This window comes from Tigriopus californicus, chromosome 9 (assembly GCF_007210705.1).
Source record: "Tigriopus californicus strain San Diego chromosome 9, Tcal_SD_v2.1, whole genome shotgun sequence".
Lineage (NCBI taxonomy): Eukaryota > Metazoa > Arthropoda > Copepoda > Harpacticoida > Harpacticidae > Tigriopus > Tigriopus californicus.
The window spans coordinates 12,409,102-12,424,121 of record NC_081448.1 but is presented as its reverse complement, the minus strand read 5'-3'; the positions used below and the strand labels follow the sequence as shown (position 1 = coordinate 12,424,121).

Sequence of the window (15,020 nt, the reverse complement as noted above, 5' to 3'; positions counted from 1 at the left end):
TTGTTTCAACATTGAAGATTTCTGGCGAAACCAAACGTATTTGATGCTGTTTTTCTATAAAGATCAGACCTGCCAACCCTATCCAGACGAGCTTGCATTATTTATTGGCCGTTGTCTTAACCCGTCACAAGATGCTTGGTTCATGATTTATGCGTTTTTGCAGTCAACGTTAATCCATATCAAACGTTCGCACAATTATTCAGTCCGTTGGCTTCATTCAAGCCTTTTATCACTCGTGCATTGAAAGCAGCTTATACTAGGTTGAGTGAAAGACATATGGCCGTTCCGTGACAAATGGAGGTGATCAATGGTCATGAAACGCCCATATCCATATTTATGGCGTTGACCGCAAGATCCGGGTACCTTTTTTCTATGAGTATGTACATCCTATGCCAGGTTTGTTTACTGTCAATTCGAAATGGTTCTTGGTGTTCTGATCTGATATGTCCCATCCAGGCTTGCCTCTACTTGACCGTTCATGGTTTCAACACGAAGGGTTGAAATTGATTGGCTGAGTCACATTGTGCTGGTCAATAATCTTCATTTGTCGAGAAATGAATCAATGGCCCGAGTTTTCTGTCACTGCCCTCAATTTTAGCCAAATAAAGATGGTATAAAAAACATTAGTAAAATTCGTGGTCACCCTGATGAAAAGTGGAAGAATCCCTCTAAAGCTATCATTCATTTGAGGCCTACAAGATGGCACAAATCCCCTTTGGAACCTGATTTCCACCCAAGATCCCGGGACAAAAGCCTCCATAAATCCTCACGTTAGTATCCATCTATTGATCTTTGTCTCCGATCTTTGTGTCTTCATCCACTTTATTGGCCTGAAAAGGCACTTGAAAATCATGATTTATTTACCTTTACCAAAGTTGGTCGAAACTCCGATTTTGAAGTGTCTTATTTCGCATTTTTCGCTTATTTCGGCAGATTTCTTCAGATATCCATTGATTATTAGCCAGGGTTTGCCGGATCCCCAGATGGAGACCACCACCTCCTTAGAAGCCTTAGAGGCTTTTGAGCCCTTGGAGGATCTGGATGATGAGGAATTCGGGCTGCCTGCTGTGGGGCAACTCCCTTCATTGGCGGACATTTTAGGCGAGAATCCGGAAGTGCGGGATGAGGATTATGAAGACGAAGAAGAGGCGCTCAACGGGGGACTAGAAGCTGTCGATTATGGCACGCCTAGTCATAATGGCGTCTGGGCGGTGCACAATAGTTCACTGCTGGATTCCTTGTCCATCATGTCTCGTGGGAGTCGGAATTCGGATCAGAGTCGAAGTCGGACCTCGAATTCGTCGAAAATGTCGCGAAGACAACCTCCGGAAAAGGAGAAACATGGCTCCATTATGAGGTGAGTGCGTGGATGGGCTTGGGTTTTAGCGTCTGAAAGTCTGAATGGTGATTTAATGAGAAGGCGTTGCTTTCCATCCAGACATGTCATCTTGAAAGGCATCACGTCTCAAATGGTGTCGTTGGCGGATCGAGTGAATGTGGGAATTCCGACTTGCATGGCCTCCACTTTGTACATCGCCATAGGCACCTCGCATGGTTTCATCCTGGTTTTTGACAGCTTACAGGTGAGCATTGGGGTGTAGCACAAAAATTAAAAAGCTTTTTTTTTTATCTCTCGTATTTGGTCTAGTTTAAAATATATGATTTTTTTTATCAGTTTAGCATTGTTTTCTCCGACATTATGACCAGGCTGGAGTAGATGTCCTGAACGAATGGATTAGTATGCAATTCCCCTTGTGTCCCTTCATGACTTTTGATGTCAACCGAAAAAAGGGAATCGCCATCAAATATAAAAATGAAGATAGGACAGGGAAAGATGTGTGGGTGCCAGTTAAGTCATTTATAGTTCCTTTGATTTTATTTACGGTCTTACAGGTTCTGAAATGGTCGCTGGGCGGTGCCAAGTACGGACAAGATTATGGTTCTGTGTCAGCCATTGACTTTAACATTGATTCCTCTCGTTTGTTGGTGGGCTTCGCCAAAGGTCAGCTTCTCGAATACGATATCAATGCCGGGAAATTGACTATGGTCTTGAATGATGCTCATCCCGTGTCCTCGCCCGTGATTCACGCCAAGTACACGGATGACCCGAACTTGGCCTTGGTCAGTGATGCCGCCGGATCGATTTTCGAGATTCAATTCAAACGCCCGGTTGGATTGCGGAAATTCTCGTCGAGGTGCATTTTCTCCGGCAGTCGGGGTGAAGTGGTGGCTGTGGAGCCCCTGTCTTTGGTTCAATATCCGGAACATCGCATGCGAAACCAGATTGTAGTGGGCGTGGCTACCATCTCTAAAGTGATTGTTTTGGCGCTGAAACCTAGCTTGAAAGTCCTATTTTCTTGTCCGTTGCCCGGACGCACCGATACGTTACCCATCATTTCTTGGCAGTTCGTTATCATTGTCACCTCTGATAATCAGAGAGTGGTCGATCCGGTGGTGGCATTCGGTCGTCAATCAACCATTCATTTCTACCAGGTAAATGACGAATGACGGAAACACTGGGTTCAACTTCAACCATGTCTGGATACTTCTAGCTGTCTGAGAATTTGGGCGGGAAGACCGTGTTTATTCCTTTGCGGACATTGGAATTGACTTACGAGTTCCTTCATTTCGGCTGGCTCAACACAAAATGCATGGCCATTATGGACACGAGTGAAGGGTTCCATCTCGAGGACGTGAGAAATTCCGACGAATTGGAGAGCTTCGATCTGGCCGATGTGCGCCTCATCTACGGCTCTAGTTTCTTCAAGGGCTTGGCCACGGGCGAAAACGTCAGTAGAGCCATGTCAGTGGCCGGGGATCGCGCCATCTACGGCTCATTCAAGACCTACACCAATCAACTATTGCTCTTAGGTAAAATTAGGCAGACCCAGGGCTTCCGTTGGCTTCGATTGCATTAGGTGTTGTTTGTTACAGGTCGGAAATCCTTTCATGTTCTGGTGATTCGAACTTGGAATGAACGCTTGGAGCATCTGGTCAAGAACAATCGTTACATTGAAGCCCTGGACTTGGGTTGCGAGTTCTATCAAGATACGAGCAAAACTTTGGTCGGATTAAAAGGTCCGAAGGACAAGAAGAAGACTGTGATAGCTCAGAAAGTGCTTAGTATTGTTCTCAAGTACCTCGATGTGTGCATGACCAAAAACTTTCCTCAAGAAGGTAATATCGGCGTGCTCTCGGACTACTTCCACGATATTGTGCCTCCTTTTGTGAACACCTGTATGACGCTGAGGCGGAAAGATATTCTCTTTGAGAATGTATGGAACACGTTCTTGTTGGATCCTTTTGCCAAGGCCAAGTTCCTCGAAGGACTGGAAGTGTACATCCTCAGTGATCAACTGAAGGATTTGCCCGTCAATGTCTGTCAAGAATTCGTGTCGCATTACGAAATTGTGAAAAAGTACCAAGAGCTCGAAGCGTGTATCACTCATCTCCACGTGTCTTCCTTGGACATTCATCAAGTTATGAACGTGTGTTGGACTCACGGCTTGTACGATGCCATCATCTATATTTACAACAATGGCATGTTGGACTACATCACACCCACGGAAGAGCTGATGAGTCAATTACGGAACATCATGTCCTCATTGGACAATCATGGGTTGTCTTTGAAGCAAACAGAGCTAGGAAATAAAATCTTGGTCTACATATCCTGCTGCTTGGCAGGGCGAGCTTATCCATATGGAGATATCCCTTCAGATCGGCTGGCCCAGGTCAAGTACGATGTCTATACGTGTTTGACATGTCTCCATTCCAAGAAGGCCACAGACAACGAACCGTCCTATCCCTTTCTGAAGACCCTACTCCATTTCGACACTCAAGGACTGTTAAACGTGATATCGATAGCCTTTGAAGAGCCCGAGTTCAACACCGAGATGGGCAGGTGTCAGAAGCAGAGGATGGTGGATATCCTCCTGCAAATCATGGTGGATGGAGACGAGGGCTATTCCCCGGCGCAAATAGGTCATTTATTCACTTTCTTGGCCCGACAAGTCGCCAAGGATGGGAAGACCTTGTCAGTGTCGAGAGATCTCTTTGACAAGGTTTTAGATGTGCTTACCAATCAAGTGGAGACGTCTCATCACGAGGAAAGGCAGCAAGCTCTCTTTGAGCTCTTGGATGCCGGAGGTCTCCAATATTTTGATCGAAATCGTCTGATCGAACAATGTCAACGGGTGAAATTCAATCGCATCTTGGAAATGCTCTATGAATCGAGTCAGGAGTACGATCTTGTGCTAGAGTGTTACATTCACGATGAGTATAGGTCGATCCAAGCGTTCGCCTTCATTCAACGCGTTCTGCTAAGTGATGATCACTATGGAGACGAGGCCAAAGGTAAAGTAGAAAAGGACGTGATCCAGAATCTGGAGGCTCTCATCGCCATCGACCCCAAGAAATTGGCCATGGTGGTGTACTTCCACATGTACTCGTACATTCCAGTGGTGATATCTAGACTAGAATCCCAAAGAGAGTGTCTCTTCCGCTTCCTGAAGTTTGCTTTGGAGCACAAAGAAAATGGATCCCAGCCAGCTTCTCCCGTTCATAAGGCAAATCATGCCTCTTACGTGGATCCCCTCACTACTAAAACCACTCTGATGATGTTCCTCGAGCTGATGTGTGAATTCGAGCCCAAAATGGTGGCCTCGTACTTAAAGACTCGCTCCAATTACGACCATACCGCTGTGCTAAAGGTTTGTGAGAAGTATGACATCTTGGATGCCATGGCCCATGTCCTTGAGCAAGACGGTCAAATTGAGGAAGCCTTTGCATTACTCATGAAGCCGCTCGACTCCCGACTTCAAGAGATCTCAAACGAGGATAGTCCTGGTGAGGATCTGATCTGGGCTCAAGTCAATGCTTCGGTAATTTTGCTCGTCCAATTATGTCAAAGAAGCGCTTCACATTTGCCCGGAGCGAAAGTTGAGCAGTTATGGTTCAGTATCTTGGATTCGCTCCTGAGTAGGCAGCGAACGATCCAAAACGGAAAGAAAATCCAAGGATTCAAAGAAGTGATCAAACACGTGGTGAATAGTACAATCGGCCATCTACCTCTCAGATCTGTCATCGGAAAGATCCTACAAGATCCTGCTTATCAATCCGGGAGCTTTGGCGAGATTAAGGGCTTTCTGTTGGAAATGCTTGAGATGTATCATTACGAAGAGACCCTCCTCAAATCCACGGTGGAACTGGTTCAAGCTGATGTTCATACTCAAGTACGGCAAAGACATCGTGCGGCCCAACGTGGCTTTTTCAATCAAAGCCTTCGTTGTCATTTGTGTCGGCAGCATTTGGCGCGGCAAGGTGGCAACGCCTTGATATTCCAATGTAGGCACGCCTATCACATACCGTGCTTAGCGGGTGCGGGCTGTGTGAGTGTCAGTAAAGTGGGCGAGGAGGACTGGCATTGCTACTCGTGCATCACGAAGAACAATTCGCACCAGATCAGTGTGGGTGAAACATCCGAATCTTCAACGAAGGTCTCTGCTGTTCCGGAGCCTTTGTTCCAATTGGACGAGAGTGAGCTGAGCAACATTACAGACCAGAAGCTCGTCAAAGCCCGCCAATATCTCGAACAAATGAAGGCCATGCAATCGCCCTTGGCCACTCATGAATGGCTGGGTGATTCTGAGCTATCTTCCCGTGAATACATAGAAGAAAACAAGTCGATATTTGATCGGGAGAATTTCAAACTCCGGCTACAACCGCCCATTCCAGAAGACATCTAGGTATTATTATTATTACTATTATTATTATCCAATCATTGTTCTTTTCCTCTCTGCTCTTCGCCGTTTATCATGGGATTTAACTGTGAAACTAATGTGAGTGCAAAAAGAAATCATAGAACACCTGCTCAAGTTTCTTTTTATTGTGAAAGATGTCACCCATTGAAGGGGATAGAATGGCGTTTTTAGGCGGAGGGTTTTTTTTCACAGGGAAGGTGTGGGTTAGCAAGATCCGAACCCCGCCGATCTTTCGGAGCAAGTCGAGTCAAGAGAGGACGGAAATTCCACGCGGAGATCCGTGCCCGGAGACTTCATTCGGGTCTGATTCATCCACGGGTGAAGTTGGAGCTCTTCGAAGGAAATGCGGCACGATGGCACCAGATGTAAGGTCCGACGTATCAAGTCCTGAAGCTCGGAGGAAATCGTCTTCGGAAACGTGATTTGTCCTCGGCAGATCTTCTGGTCGGAATCGAACGGGATGTTTCCGAATACCATATCGTAGAGGAGCACCCCGAGACTCCAAACCGTGGCCGAATCAGCCCGATATTGGCCGTGAAGGATCCACTCGGGCGGAGCGTACACCGAGGTGCCTGGAATATAAAAGCGTACTCTTTTTAGAACAATCATCACATTCTTGGATAGGGAAAATAATGGCCAAGACTTGGACGGAGGGAGGTCTTGAGCTCAAAGCGATTTTTACCCGATCCCAGTTATTTTTGAGAGAGCGTTTACCTCGAACTTTGGCCCAAGAATTTCACTTTATTGTACGGAATGAGGCTCAGGGACAATGGAGGTTTCTCCTGTACCTACGAGATGAAGTTACTTCTCGTACTGAGCAAGGGAGGAGCTATGACGGTCAGTTTTTTTTCCCGTTAACAAGCTCGTCCCTCCCCCTCCTATTATAGCGTACTCTTAAATGGCTTGATTTTCCTCGTTGGAACAAATATCTCGTCTCACATTTACCTACTCCCATCTAGGGCTCGGCCCAATTAATGAACTGTTCGAGAACAATAGCGCACTCCATAACATAAATTAAGGGGGAACAATCTAGACGATCCCTCTGGACTTGTGTCCCACGTACTGTTGGACTCTCGTTTTGGCTAGTTCATCAAGAACCTTGGCGCATGGATCAACACTCCGTTTACCCGATTCTCTCGGACTGAAATGATCTTATTTTCCTCATAGGAACAATTTCCCACGCTTCGAGCGTGTGTGTGTGTGTAGATTAATGGCTATTTTTAATACTGAAAAAGTAGGTTCCGGGGTCAGTCATGATCGAAAAGCGAGGAAATGGGTTACTTTATGGATGATTCATGGCGTATATTTGTTGATTGATAAAGATATGTCAACCAACTCAGAATTACTGAAATAGAGAAAGACGACTTTGTTTCTGAATATGAATGTGGATCTAATGGCTTTTAACTCTCAATTGAGAGGTTTGACAAATGGTGTAATATGTTTTTCAAAGGATCCGGATTTTTTTTATTTGTGTGATTTGAACCTGAAATACTGCGGAGTTTGTACTTTTTCCAGGAGTAATCCTCAAATCCAGTAATCTTCTAGATGGAGATCAGTATTTCAGCATATTCAGCCTCGACACCCACCCACCCCCAGGATCCAGGATCCCTGTTTCGTGTGAAAGGAATGACTGGAATCTAGTTGATTAGTTGATAACACTAAGCACAAAACGGTTCACGAATCAGTTGCATATTAATAGAAAAGAGATCTAAAACAGCACTTCACTTCACTTTTTTCGTAAATAATAAAAGCAGGGTTACTGCGATCTTAAGAAACAGCTTAAATTGTTTGGTTTGTTGTCAGGTTTTTCTTTTGATGCTACTGTACGTAGATCTCCGAATCATTTTGCCTGGGAAATCTCGTATGTTTCCAAACTCTTGTTATCTTTTGTGTGCAACCTCACAAAAAGTCCGGCATGTCAAGTTCCGGATCTGTTTCTGGCGAATAAAACGTTTCAATTGAAGAGGATTTGACTTCAAATCGACCAGGAAACCCCCTTTTCAAAGACTTGTATGCTGAGAATGGTCTTCAAATTTGTATGGGGGTCTAATTGAGTGAATAAGTTCGTCGCTATATGAAGGTTGACTTGATGTGAATTTGTGAATTGAAGCCTTCAAAGCCATGCGATCCCATTTATCTCACATTCAATCAGTAATAACTGTGCACGCGTGAACATGTTATCATCATCTCGCTTTGGCATGAATCCGTATGTTCCGATGTGTTCTGAGATGCGTTTGGTCAATAAAATATCATGCTCTCACTCATCTGACCTCATTGCTCTATGAACCTTGGAACATGTCGTCCCAAGCTTGTTCTTGTTCCATTTTCCTTAACACAGAAATGCACTTGTCACGTGTTCTTTAGTGTTATTTCTTACCACAAGTCTGAACTCTGAACGAAATGTCAGACGATGACAATGCAACACATCAATGAAATCTCGTCTAGGACGATGATGTCCTTTCTTGAGTCTTGAGCACTCGAAAAATCAAAGACCTCATGGCCTTCATCAGTTCAGTGCATGCTCTTTAAAACGAGACATTGAGTAATCTTTTCTTTAGTGGATCTCCCTATTGTTTTTGGGTTGTCAGTCAACGTACAAAAAAAATCCAGCAACTTTGGGAACACTTGGATACGACTGGGTGTTCCATAATTAAGGTCATTGAAGGATGCAATGTTGTGAAGTATAAATATTCCTTTCATACGTGGAACACTCTTACCAGCGAATGTTCTCCTTGAGATATTGAGCCTGTTGAAGGTCTCTGTCATTAAGAAATGGGTCAAAAACGTCCCAGGGAATAGAAAAAAAAAATGCTCCAGCACAAGAATTGAATATTTACTCGCATACCTTCACCATTCTTCATCACCACTATCTAGAGTGCTCTTTCGTTCATACCCGTATTTGGTTGTCCAATTGATGCCCGCCCTATCGATTTACACTTGTTCCACGTGGGTCCCTGTCCGCCCAGTCATTTGACCTGACAATTATACTACACAAAACTTTAGGGGAGGATCCCACGAAGCTCTGATCTTCAGAGATGGCAAATTGATTTTAGCTCTGTCAGTAGGTTTCTCAAGGTGTTACTGACCAAGTCATAATTAACGAAAATGGAGTGGGCAAATGGGCTCAAAATCCGTTCAGAGAGATCTTGAGTAATGATGGACAACATGATCCCTCGTTAAACTCATGGTTCGGTGGAAGAGCTCCAAGCCATGTCAATTGGCTAATTATGGCCGATTTGAGTTCGTCATTTCACTTGGAAATAATTAGCCTTGGAAAGGTACGGGATTGGATGGAAAGGCGCAAAAGTTTTCCGCAATAACAGCTGGTCCTAAACTTTCAAGTTTTAAACTATCAAGTAGAACACTTTTCCTGTCGGAAATATAGTAATCATGGGAGCTTCTCTTTCTATGAGGTTGGTGCTATCTGGTTTGCAATAAATTTAGAAGCAGTTGGTAATACTAGTCTCGAATAAATTGAAATCGAGTAATTTAAAAGAACTAGTGCGACAAATGAAACAAGTTGTAGTGCACTCAACCAATCGAAGATTCACTATCTTTTGTGCTTGGGGTACCAGGGCCGAAGGTTTGAGCTATGCTGGCCATGTCTCCAATTAGGACTCTTCTGTTTCCTTGGATCGAACCCGGGCCTCTCTCATGCCATGAAACTCGACTAACCAATACGTCACGTCTCTTTATGATAGAGTGACGACATTTACACACATAAATAAGTATATACACAGGGGAAATTGCAGGCTAATAGTAGATTCAAGCCCTCGTGTTTCAATCGTTGTTTGAAACTCTCCACTTCATTGTTACTAAACTAATGCTTGGGAGCGTGTCCAGCTACTGGTTGTAATGTATTTCTAAAGCGGATCTCGTCCGCCTAATGAGCCATCTTTGTCATTCACAGAATCTGAATGTCCTTGGACTGCTCGTTGTCATCCTCGTCTGAGTCGAGGTGTTAGAAATATCTGACACTGTCTGAATGAACTTCGATCCAGAGTTGGGACAGCATTACTCTTTCGATGGATGCACTTGACCTTTGCGTCGTTTGGTGCGAAATCATTCTTTTCCGCGAGCTTTCCCACTCATCATCATCTGACCTGATTCATTCATCTGTGAACAACACGCTTCATTTTCCGCAACGTTTTCCTGTCCCACCTCTGACTGACTGCCTGGTGTGGTGAGTGACTCACCTCCAAATGTTTTGTAGGGCGTGTTTTGTAGCCATTGGCCCGACCCAAAGTCGATCAGTTTCAGCTTCAGACTGCGAAGATCCACAATGATGTTTTCGTCCTGAAATGGCATAGAAATATTGTCCTTATGAGTATCCGACGGGCTGGGCTAATCTCTTAGGCATGAATCAAGAAGCTTCTAAAAGAATGGCCCTGGGTGTGAGAGCAACGCGAAGGCTTGACATGTTGACATATAAATTTCAGTACTGTCTACGTACAGTATGTACTCGCACTGAATGTACGTAATAGCTGGGCTGAGGCGCCAGCCTGTTTTGTTGACACTTTCAGTTCAGTGGGGACAAATGATCATATTATGGGGCTCGTCAGCCCACCCGGATAGCCACCTACCTTGACATCGCCATGGAAAACGCCCCGACGATGGCAGCTGCGGAGAATGTCGACGATTTGGTGGAAGAAGTTTTGGGCCAGGCTCTCGGATAAGGATCCTTCGTTGGATATGAAGTCAAACAGGTCTTGACAGGGCTCGGGTCGTTCCATGACAAGGATGTAAATCTGTGAACACTCATACACATTCAGGAGGGATATCACTCCCGGGAGATCTTCCACCTCTTGTAATAAACTGATCTCCAGGGGAACCACTTTGGAGCCCTTCTGGAAATTGAGATTTGACATCAGTTTATCCTCCATTCACATTCATCGGAGATGAGCTCAGATAGATTCAAGATAACTTATTTTTGATAAGTTTAAAAGCTAGTGCAAACAAGCAATTCCTTACAAAAGCCATTTTTAAGAAGTACTTCATTGTTCAGCTGAAATTGCAAGTCACCTTTTTTTCAAACATTTATGTGTAGATCGTTTGCACGTTGACGACGTGTGCCCATCCCTGGATTTCATCCAGACAAGCCGTTCACAATGTTCCCACTTACTTGACTCCACGTGAGCACTCTGGATTTGTCCACCTCTTTGATGGCCACCGGCAAGCCGTCCCGGGTTCGTATCCCGGCATAGACCATGCCAAATCCGCCACCCCCGATCACATTACCCATATGATAGTCTTGAAGGAACTTGGATTGACATGTGCATTGAGCAAGATCGCCCTCCGAAGGTGCCAGACCTACAAAGAGCATGATGATTCAATAATGCGCCCCTTGTAGTGTCACATGTTCGCTCTTGGAGTGACTCGCACCCTTCATGTGTGCGAATGACGTACGACTTTACACAAGCGATCATGAACGACGAGCGAGATAGTTCATCTATCCATAGTTGTTCTTGTCAAGCCTGATCCACAATTCTAAGCGCGGCATCCAACGGCACCAAATTTTGAACAATCTCACGTCACTTCATTGCAAAATTGCATCGGGGTGCGTCGTTAGTTGGTCTTAGTTGTGGCACCATTGCAGTAGGCGGACCCAAACTAACCCACCCACCCACCCACCCACTCAGCAAGCAACGCTGATGCACCCACCCCTCTCCCCTCTTCGTTGCTCCCTTCTCTACTTTTGAAGCATGCAAAGAGTCCCCTTGCTCGTCTTGTCAATGGTTGTTCCTCTTCAAGTTCCTAGTTTCGGCTTAGCAACATTGGCACAATTAGAGCCATCACATGGGTCATGGAACAACTAGGAGTCCTTTTTAGGCAGTCATGGTGCATAAGTATTGTCTTACATGTTAAATGTATTGTCTTTTGTTCTTGTTCCAGTTTTTAGAAACGGTCCAAAAACGGATCAAGGCTATCGAAAGGTTTGGCCACCTTTCTCTGGGTGTAGATCTCTATGCATCGCCGTAATTCGGGTGCATTTCCGTCTTTCGTGGTGAGGTTCAAGTCAGAAAAGCCATGCACACTTCACAATCGAACCTTCGGAACACAAAACGAGGCGGACCTTCTTCAGTACTTCAGTAGCAAACTCGTGATTGATGAATGGCTTTTCGAGAACAATTCTCCCTTGCGAAGGGAACCTGGAACTTGGAACCTGGAACCTGGGTCATGGGATCATATGGAATTGGGCTGGTTGATCCTTTGAGTGGGACTTTTTTTGAGCCAGTTCGAGAGATTGAAAGGGTGCATGTGGCCTCATTGGGCCTCATTGTCAGGTTCTCTTGATTAAGGGCAGATTGAATTAATTTTGCACGAGATTTCCTTTCATTCTCAGGACTAGTATCTTCTCACGAGCCCTTGTCGACGACAATGGATGGGGCATGTGCATTTGCATGCTTCAATTGCACTTTCATACTTTGACTTTCTGCAAATGGGACTGATGCAAAATGCAAGTTTTCTTTCATTTATTCTGCAACCAATTCCCTTTGGACCTGAATTTCGCGCCAACAGGAAACGGAATCTCGAAATCCGGTAGCACATGCTTTATTAGGGTTATTACTTCTTTATGGATTCATCATCTGTTTATTGATGGCTCAGAGTACAAATAGATGTGGTTGGCTGATTGTAGTCGCATTTAAGGACAGTCGACTCAATTGCGTTCAAGATGAGAAAATAGGATGTTCCGACCAATTTTTCATTGAATGCAGAAATGCGATGATATCTTGTTTTCTTTGAAAGAAAACAAACACCTTGTGCGTCACTCTTTATCCCATTCCAGTTGTTTCTTCTTCAATCAACAATCGAGACACACGTGGTTTCGTAGTGAAAAAAAAATACAAATCAGGTCCATTGACGTAACTTTATCAAATGCGAATACGTATAAATACAGAAAGTACTTTGCTTCAGCGTGTCAAAAGTTTGGCGTTGCCAATGCAAATTGACACTCGCGAGTCCAGTCGAATTTGGACTTTGCTTCATTTGATTGGGACATTCTCGTGGAATTAACAACTGGTTTTAAGAAAGAACTCGCACTGAGCGTGTACTATTAGAACTGGAAAACAAGACCCTAGCCTCCACTGTACTGTACATCTGTACATCAAGACCGTATGTAAGTACGAAATGCCAAGGGGGGTCCATCCAAGCCTCTTTTGTAGAATGAAAATGAAAAAGGTGTGAGATTTTACAACGAGAAACATTGCACATTTTCCAGACCTAACGCTGAGGTTATTCCATTCAAGTAAAAAAAAATTGCCTACTTTTAATGCTTATTTGCAAACTTTAAAGAGAAATGAGCTTTACGGATAGAAATTTTGGTTACATGAATGTTATAGAAAAAGTTTGGTTTTTGACCAACATTTTTGAAGGAAACCCCTTGGTGAGTGGTAGAATGAGAATTTTTAGAATGTCCTTCGTTTGAAGGCAATTTGGCTTTTCTTGAAAGTGTATGTTTTTGGCCCTTTCATGTCCTTTTTGCAAGCGCGTGAGATCTTTGATTTTAGTGTGAAACAATCCTATAAAAAGGGAAAAGGAATAGTGTCCCAGGTATTGTAAGCAACTTTTTTGTTCAGGACTTGCCACAAGAAGTTTATGTTTCAATCTAACATTACTCGTCCATGTCAGATATTGACATTTAGACATTGGAAATATGGACTCCAATTGAATTTGAAGCGCTGGATTCTATCACCCATTGAGTAAGATAAAAAGCGACTTGTTACCTACAATTAGAAGATCGAGTTGAGTGAAAGAAAGATACTATGAAACAAGTTTTTGAGGTCCCTAGAGACACATGCTTTCCTATCCGAAAGACATATAACTCGGACATCTCACGCCTTTCGTATGAAAAAAGACTGTTTATTTCGTCGATTTCGTTATTTGTCGAAAAAGATACCACCTTTTCCTTGTCATGCTTTGTTATAATGTTCAAACAGTCTTCATTATGCAATCGGAAAAGTAAGAGCTCACAAATTCAAGGTCCCTCGAGAGAGATGTTAAATAGATGAAGCAGCATCAATATATTGATGTCGGATGTTTACTTTCCTTTGTGAGATTCTGTACGTGTACTCCGGCGTAGGAGTTATTCGTATTGAAAAGCCATTCAGATAGTCATCGATTGATTTGAGAGACAGCATCGGAAAAGCTGAGGAACTGTACTATTGTCATTGGCACACCTTCGGAAGATTTCCTTTATGTATATTTCAGAATAGGCTAAATATTGGATCCAGACAAAAAAGTCAGTATCTTAATGTCTCTAGGGTTTGCAGATGGTTATATACAATTTTATTTTGAGATTTTAAAAGCCAGGGGGTGTTGGTTGTGTTCTCTTTTATGACAGAACTCTAACTTGGGATGATTTATCTTTTACGCCACAAAAAGGAAAATGTAAATTGACGATTTTATTGGCCGAGAAGGCCACGATAAGCCAAATCAGCAAATTTGGGACAATTTCAACCCTTGGCAGGTATTGCTTTACAGCAACAGATCGATATTACAATACTGCACGATGGTGTGAGCTCGATTTCAAAAAGATGAATGTTTGTGGAACATTTGTGATTTTTTTTATTTGTCCGAGGAGGCATTCGACACTTTTTCCTAATTTCAACTTGTTCTGATAAACACACAAATCATAAATCTATAACAAATCGCTAGCGTTACCTTTATGAGGGTAGTTTGATTCTGGATGGCTTTCGGAATCTCCTCCATTCGATGTGGTGTTGGATACATTGGATCTGTGTTCCAAGATCAGATCAGATGTATGGTAGTTTAAGAACTCTCCCGTTGATTGTTCCATGTTTCAATTTCGACGAAATATCGAATCCCCCCCGAGATCACATGTGATTTACAAAGAGAGGATGGATGCACTTTTGAATGCAACACAAATTCTTGGGCAATTCGCGGAGCGATCGGCAAATAACAGTACACGGACGTATGTACGGAGCTCAACAATATACTCTGGCTCTCTCCACGATTAATGTGCAACTAGTTGAGAAAGTGAAACTCACCCTGGACAAATTTTTGCCGGCATTCCGCAAGGACAGCGAGCGAGTTAGCGAGTCAGCAAGTAAGCAGCCTCTTTGGCCTCGCAATACGCTGTCAACATCGAGTGCCCTCGTTGAACGTAAATATATCCAGACGGGGAAAGCCACCTAACGACTTGTGCTACAGACAGATGAGGGAGGCAAGTCTAGTCAGCTCTTATCTACATTGACATAAGAGACCGACGATAACTTCTGATTCTTCAATAATCATGTGGAA

At 43.8% G+C, this 15,020-nt stretch overlaps 2 protein-coding genes across 4 annotated transcripts; one reads left to right on the top strand and one right to left on the bottom strand.

Annotated features, from left to right (window-relative positions):
- Positions 1-614: 614 nt before the first annotated feature.
- Positions 615-5,868, top strand: LOC131887285 (vacuolar protein sorting-associated protein 8 homolog). 2 transcript variants are annotated; one of them, XM_059235854.1, is made up of 6 exons: positions 615-770; positions 934-1,357; positions 1,439-1,583; positions 1,894-2,493; positions 2,553-2,871; positions 2,935-5,868. In XM_059235854.1, exons 2-6 carry the CDS (start codon positions 984-986, stop codon positions 5,742-5,744), a joined length of 4,248 nt encoding a protein of 1,415 aa, XP_059091837.1. In that variant the 5' UTR covers positions 615-770; positions 934-983; the 3' UTR covers positions 5,745-5,868. The 2 variants fall into 2 exon arrangements, with proteins under 2 accessions (XP_059091837.1, XP_059091838.1); XM_059235855.1 differs by having other exon boundaries at positions 645-770; positions 962-1,357.
- On the bottom strand, positions 5,864-14,735 carry LOC131887287 (serine/threonine-protein kinase pim-1-like). Of its 2 annotated transcripts, none has more exons than XM_059235857.1 (5): positions 14,421-14,735; positions 10,882-11,069; positions 10,343-10,606; positions 9,956-10,055; positions 5,864-6,331 (listed from the first exon to the last, which is right to left on the bottom strand). In XM_059235857.1, exons 1-5 carry the CDS (start codon positions 14,554-14,556, stop codon positions 5,964-5,966), a joined length of 1,056 nt encoding a protein of 351 aa, XP_059091840.1. In that variant the 5' UTR covers positions 14,557-14,735; the 3' UTR covers positions 5,864-5,963. The 2 variants fall into 2 exon arrangements, with proteins under 2 accessions (XP_059091840.1, XP_059091841.1); XM_059235858.1 differs by lacking the exon at positions 14,421-14,735 and adding an exon at positions 11,295-11,314.
- Between the last annotated feature and the right edge of the window lie 285 nt (positions 14,736-15,020).

Bases quoted from the DNA above. Each gene is read 5' to 3' on its own strand.
- LOC131887285 (XM_059235854.1), top strand. From the start codon at position 984: ATGGAGACCACCACCTCCTTAGAAGCCTTAGAGGCTTTTGAGCCCTTG. The intron at 1,358-1,438 runs GTGAGTGCGTGG...CTTTCCATCCAG, and splicing joins AAACATGGCTCCATTATGAG to ACATGTCATCTTGAAAGGCA. The intron at 2,494-2,552 runs GTAAATGACGAA...GGATACTTCTAG, and splicing joins CAACCATTCATTTCTACCAG to CTGTCTGAGAATTTGGGCGG.
- LOC131887287 (XM_059235857.1), bottom strand. From the start codon at position 14,556: ATGGAACAATCAACGGGAGAGTTCTTAAACTACCATACATCTGATCTG. The intron at 11,070-14,420 runs GTAACGCTAGCG...TGCTCTTTGTAG, and splicing joins ATCAAACTACCCTCATAAAG to GTCTGGCACCTTCGGAGGGC. The intron at 10,607-10,881 runs GTAAGTGGGAAC...CTCAATTTCCAG, and splicing joins GAGTGCTCACGTGGAGTCAA to AAGGGCTCCAAAGTGGTTCC.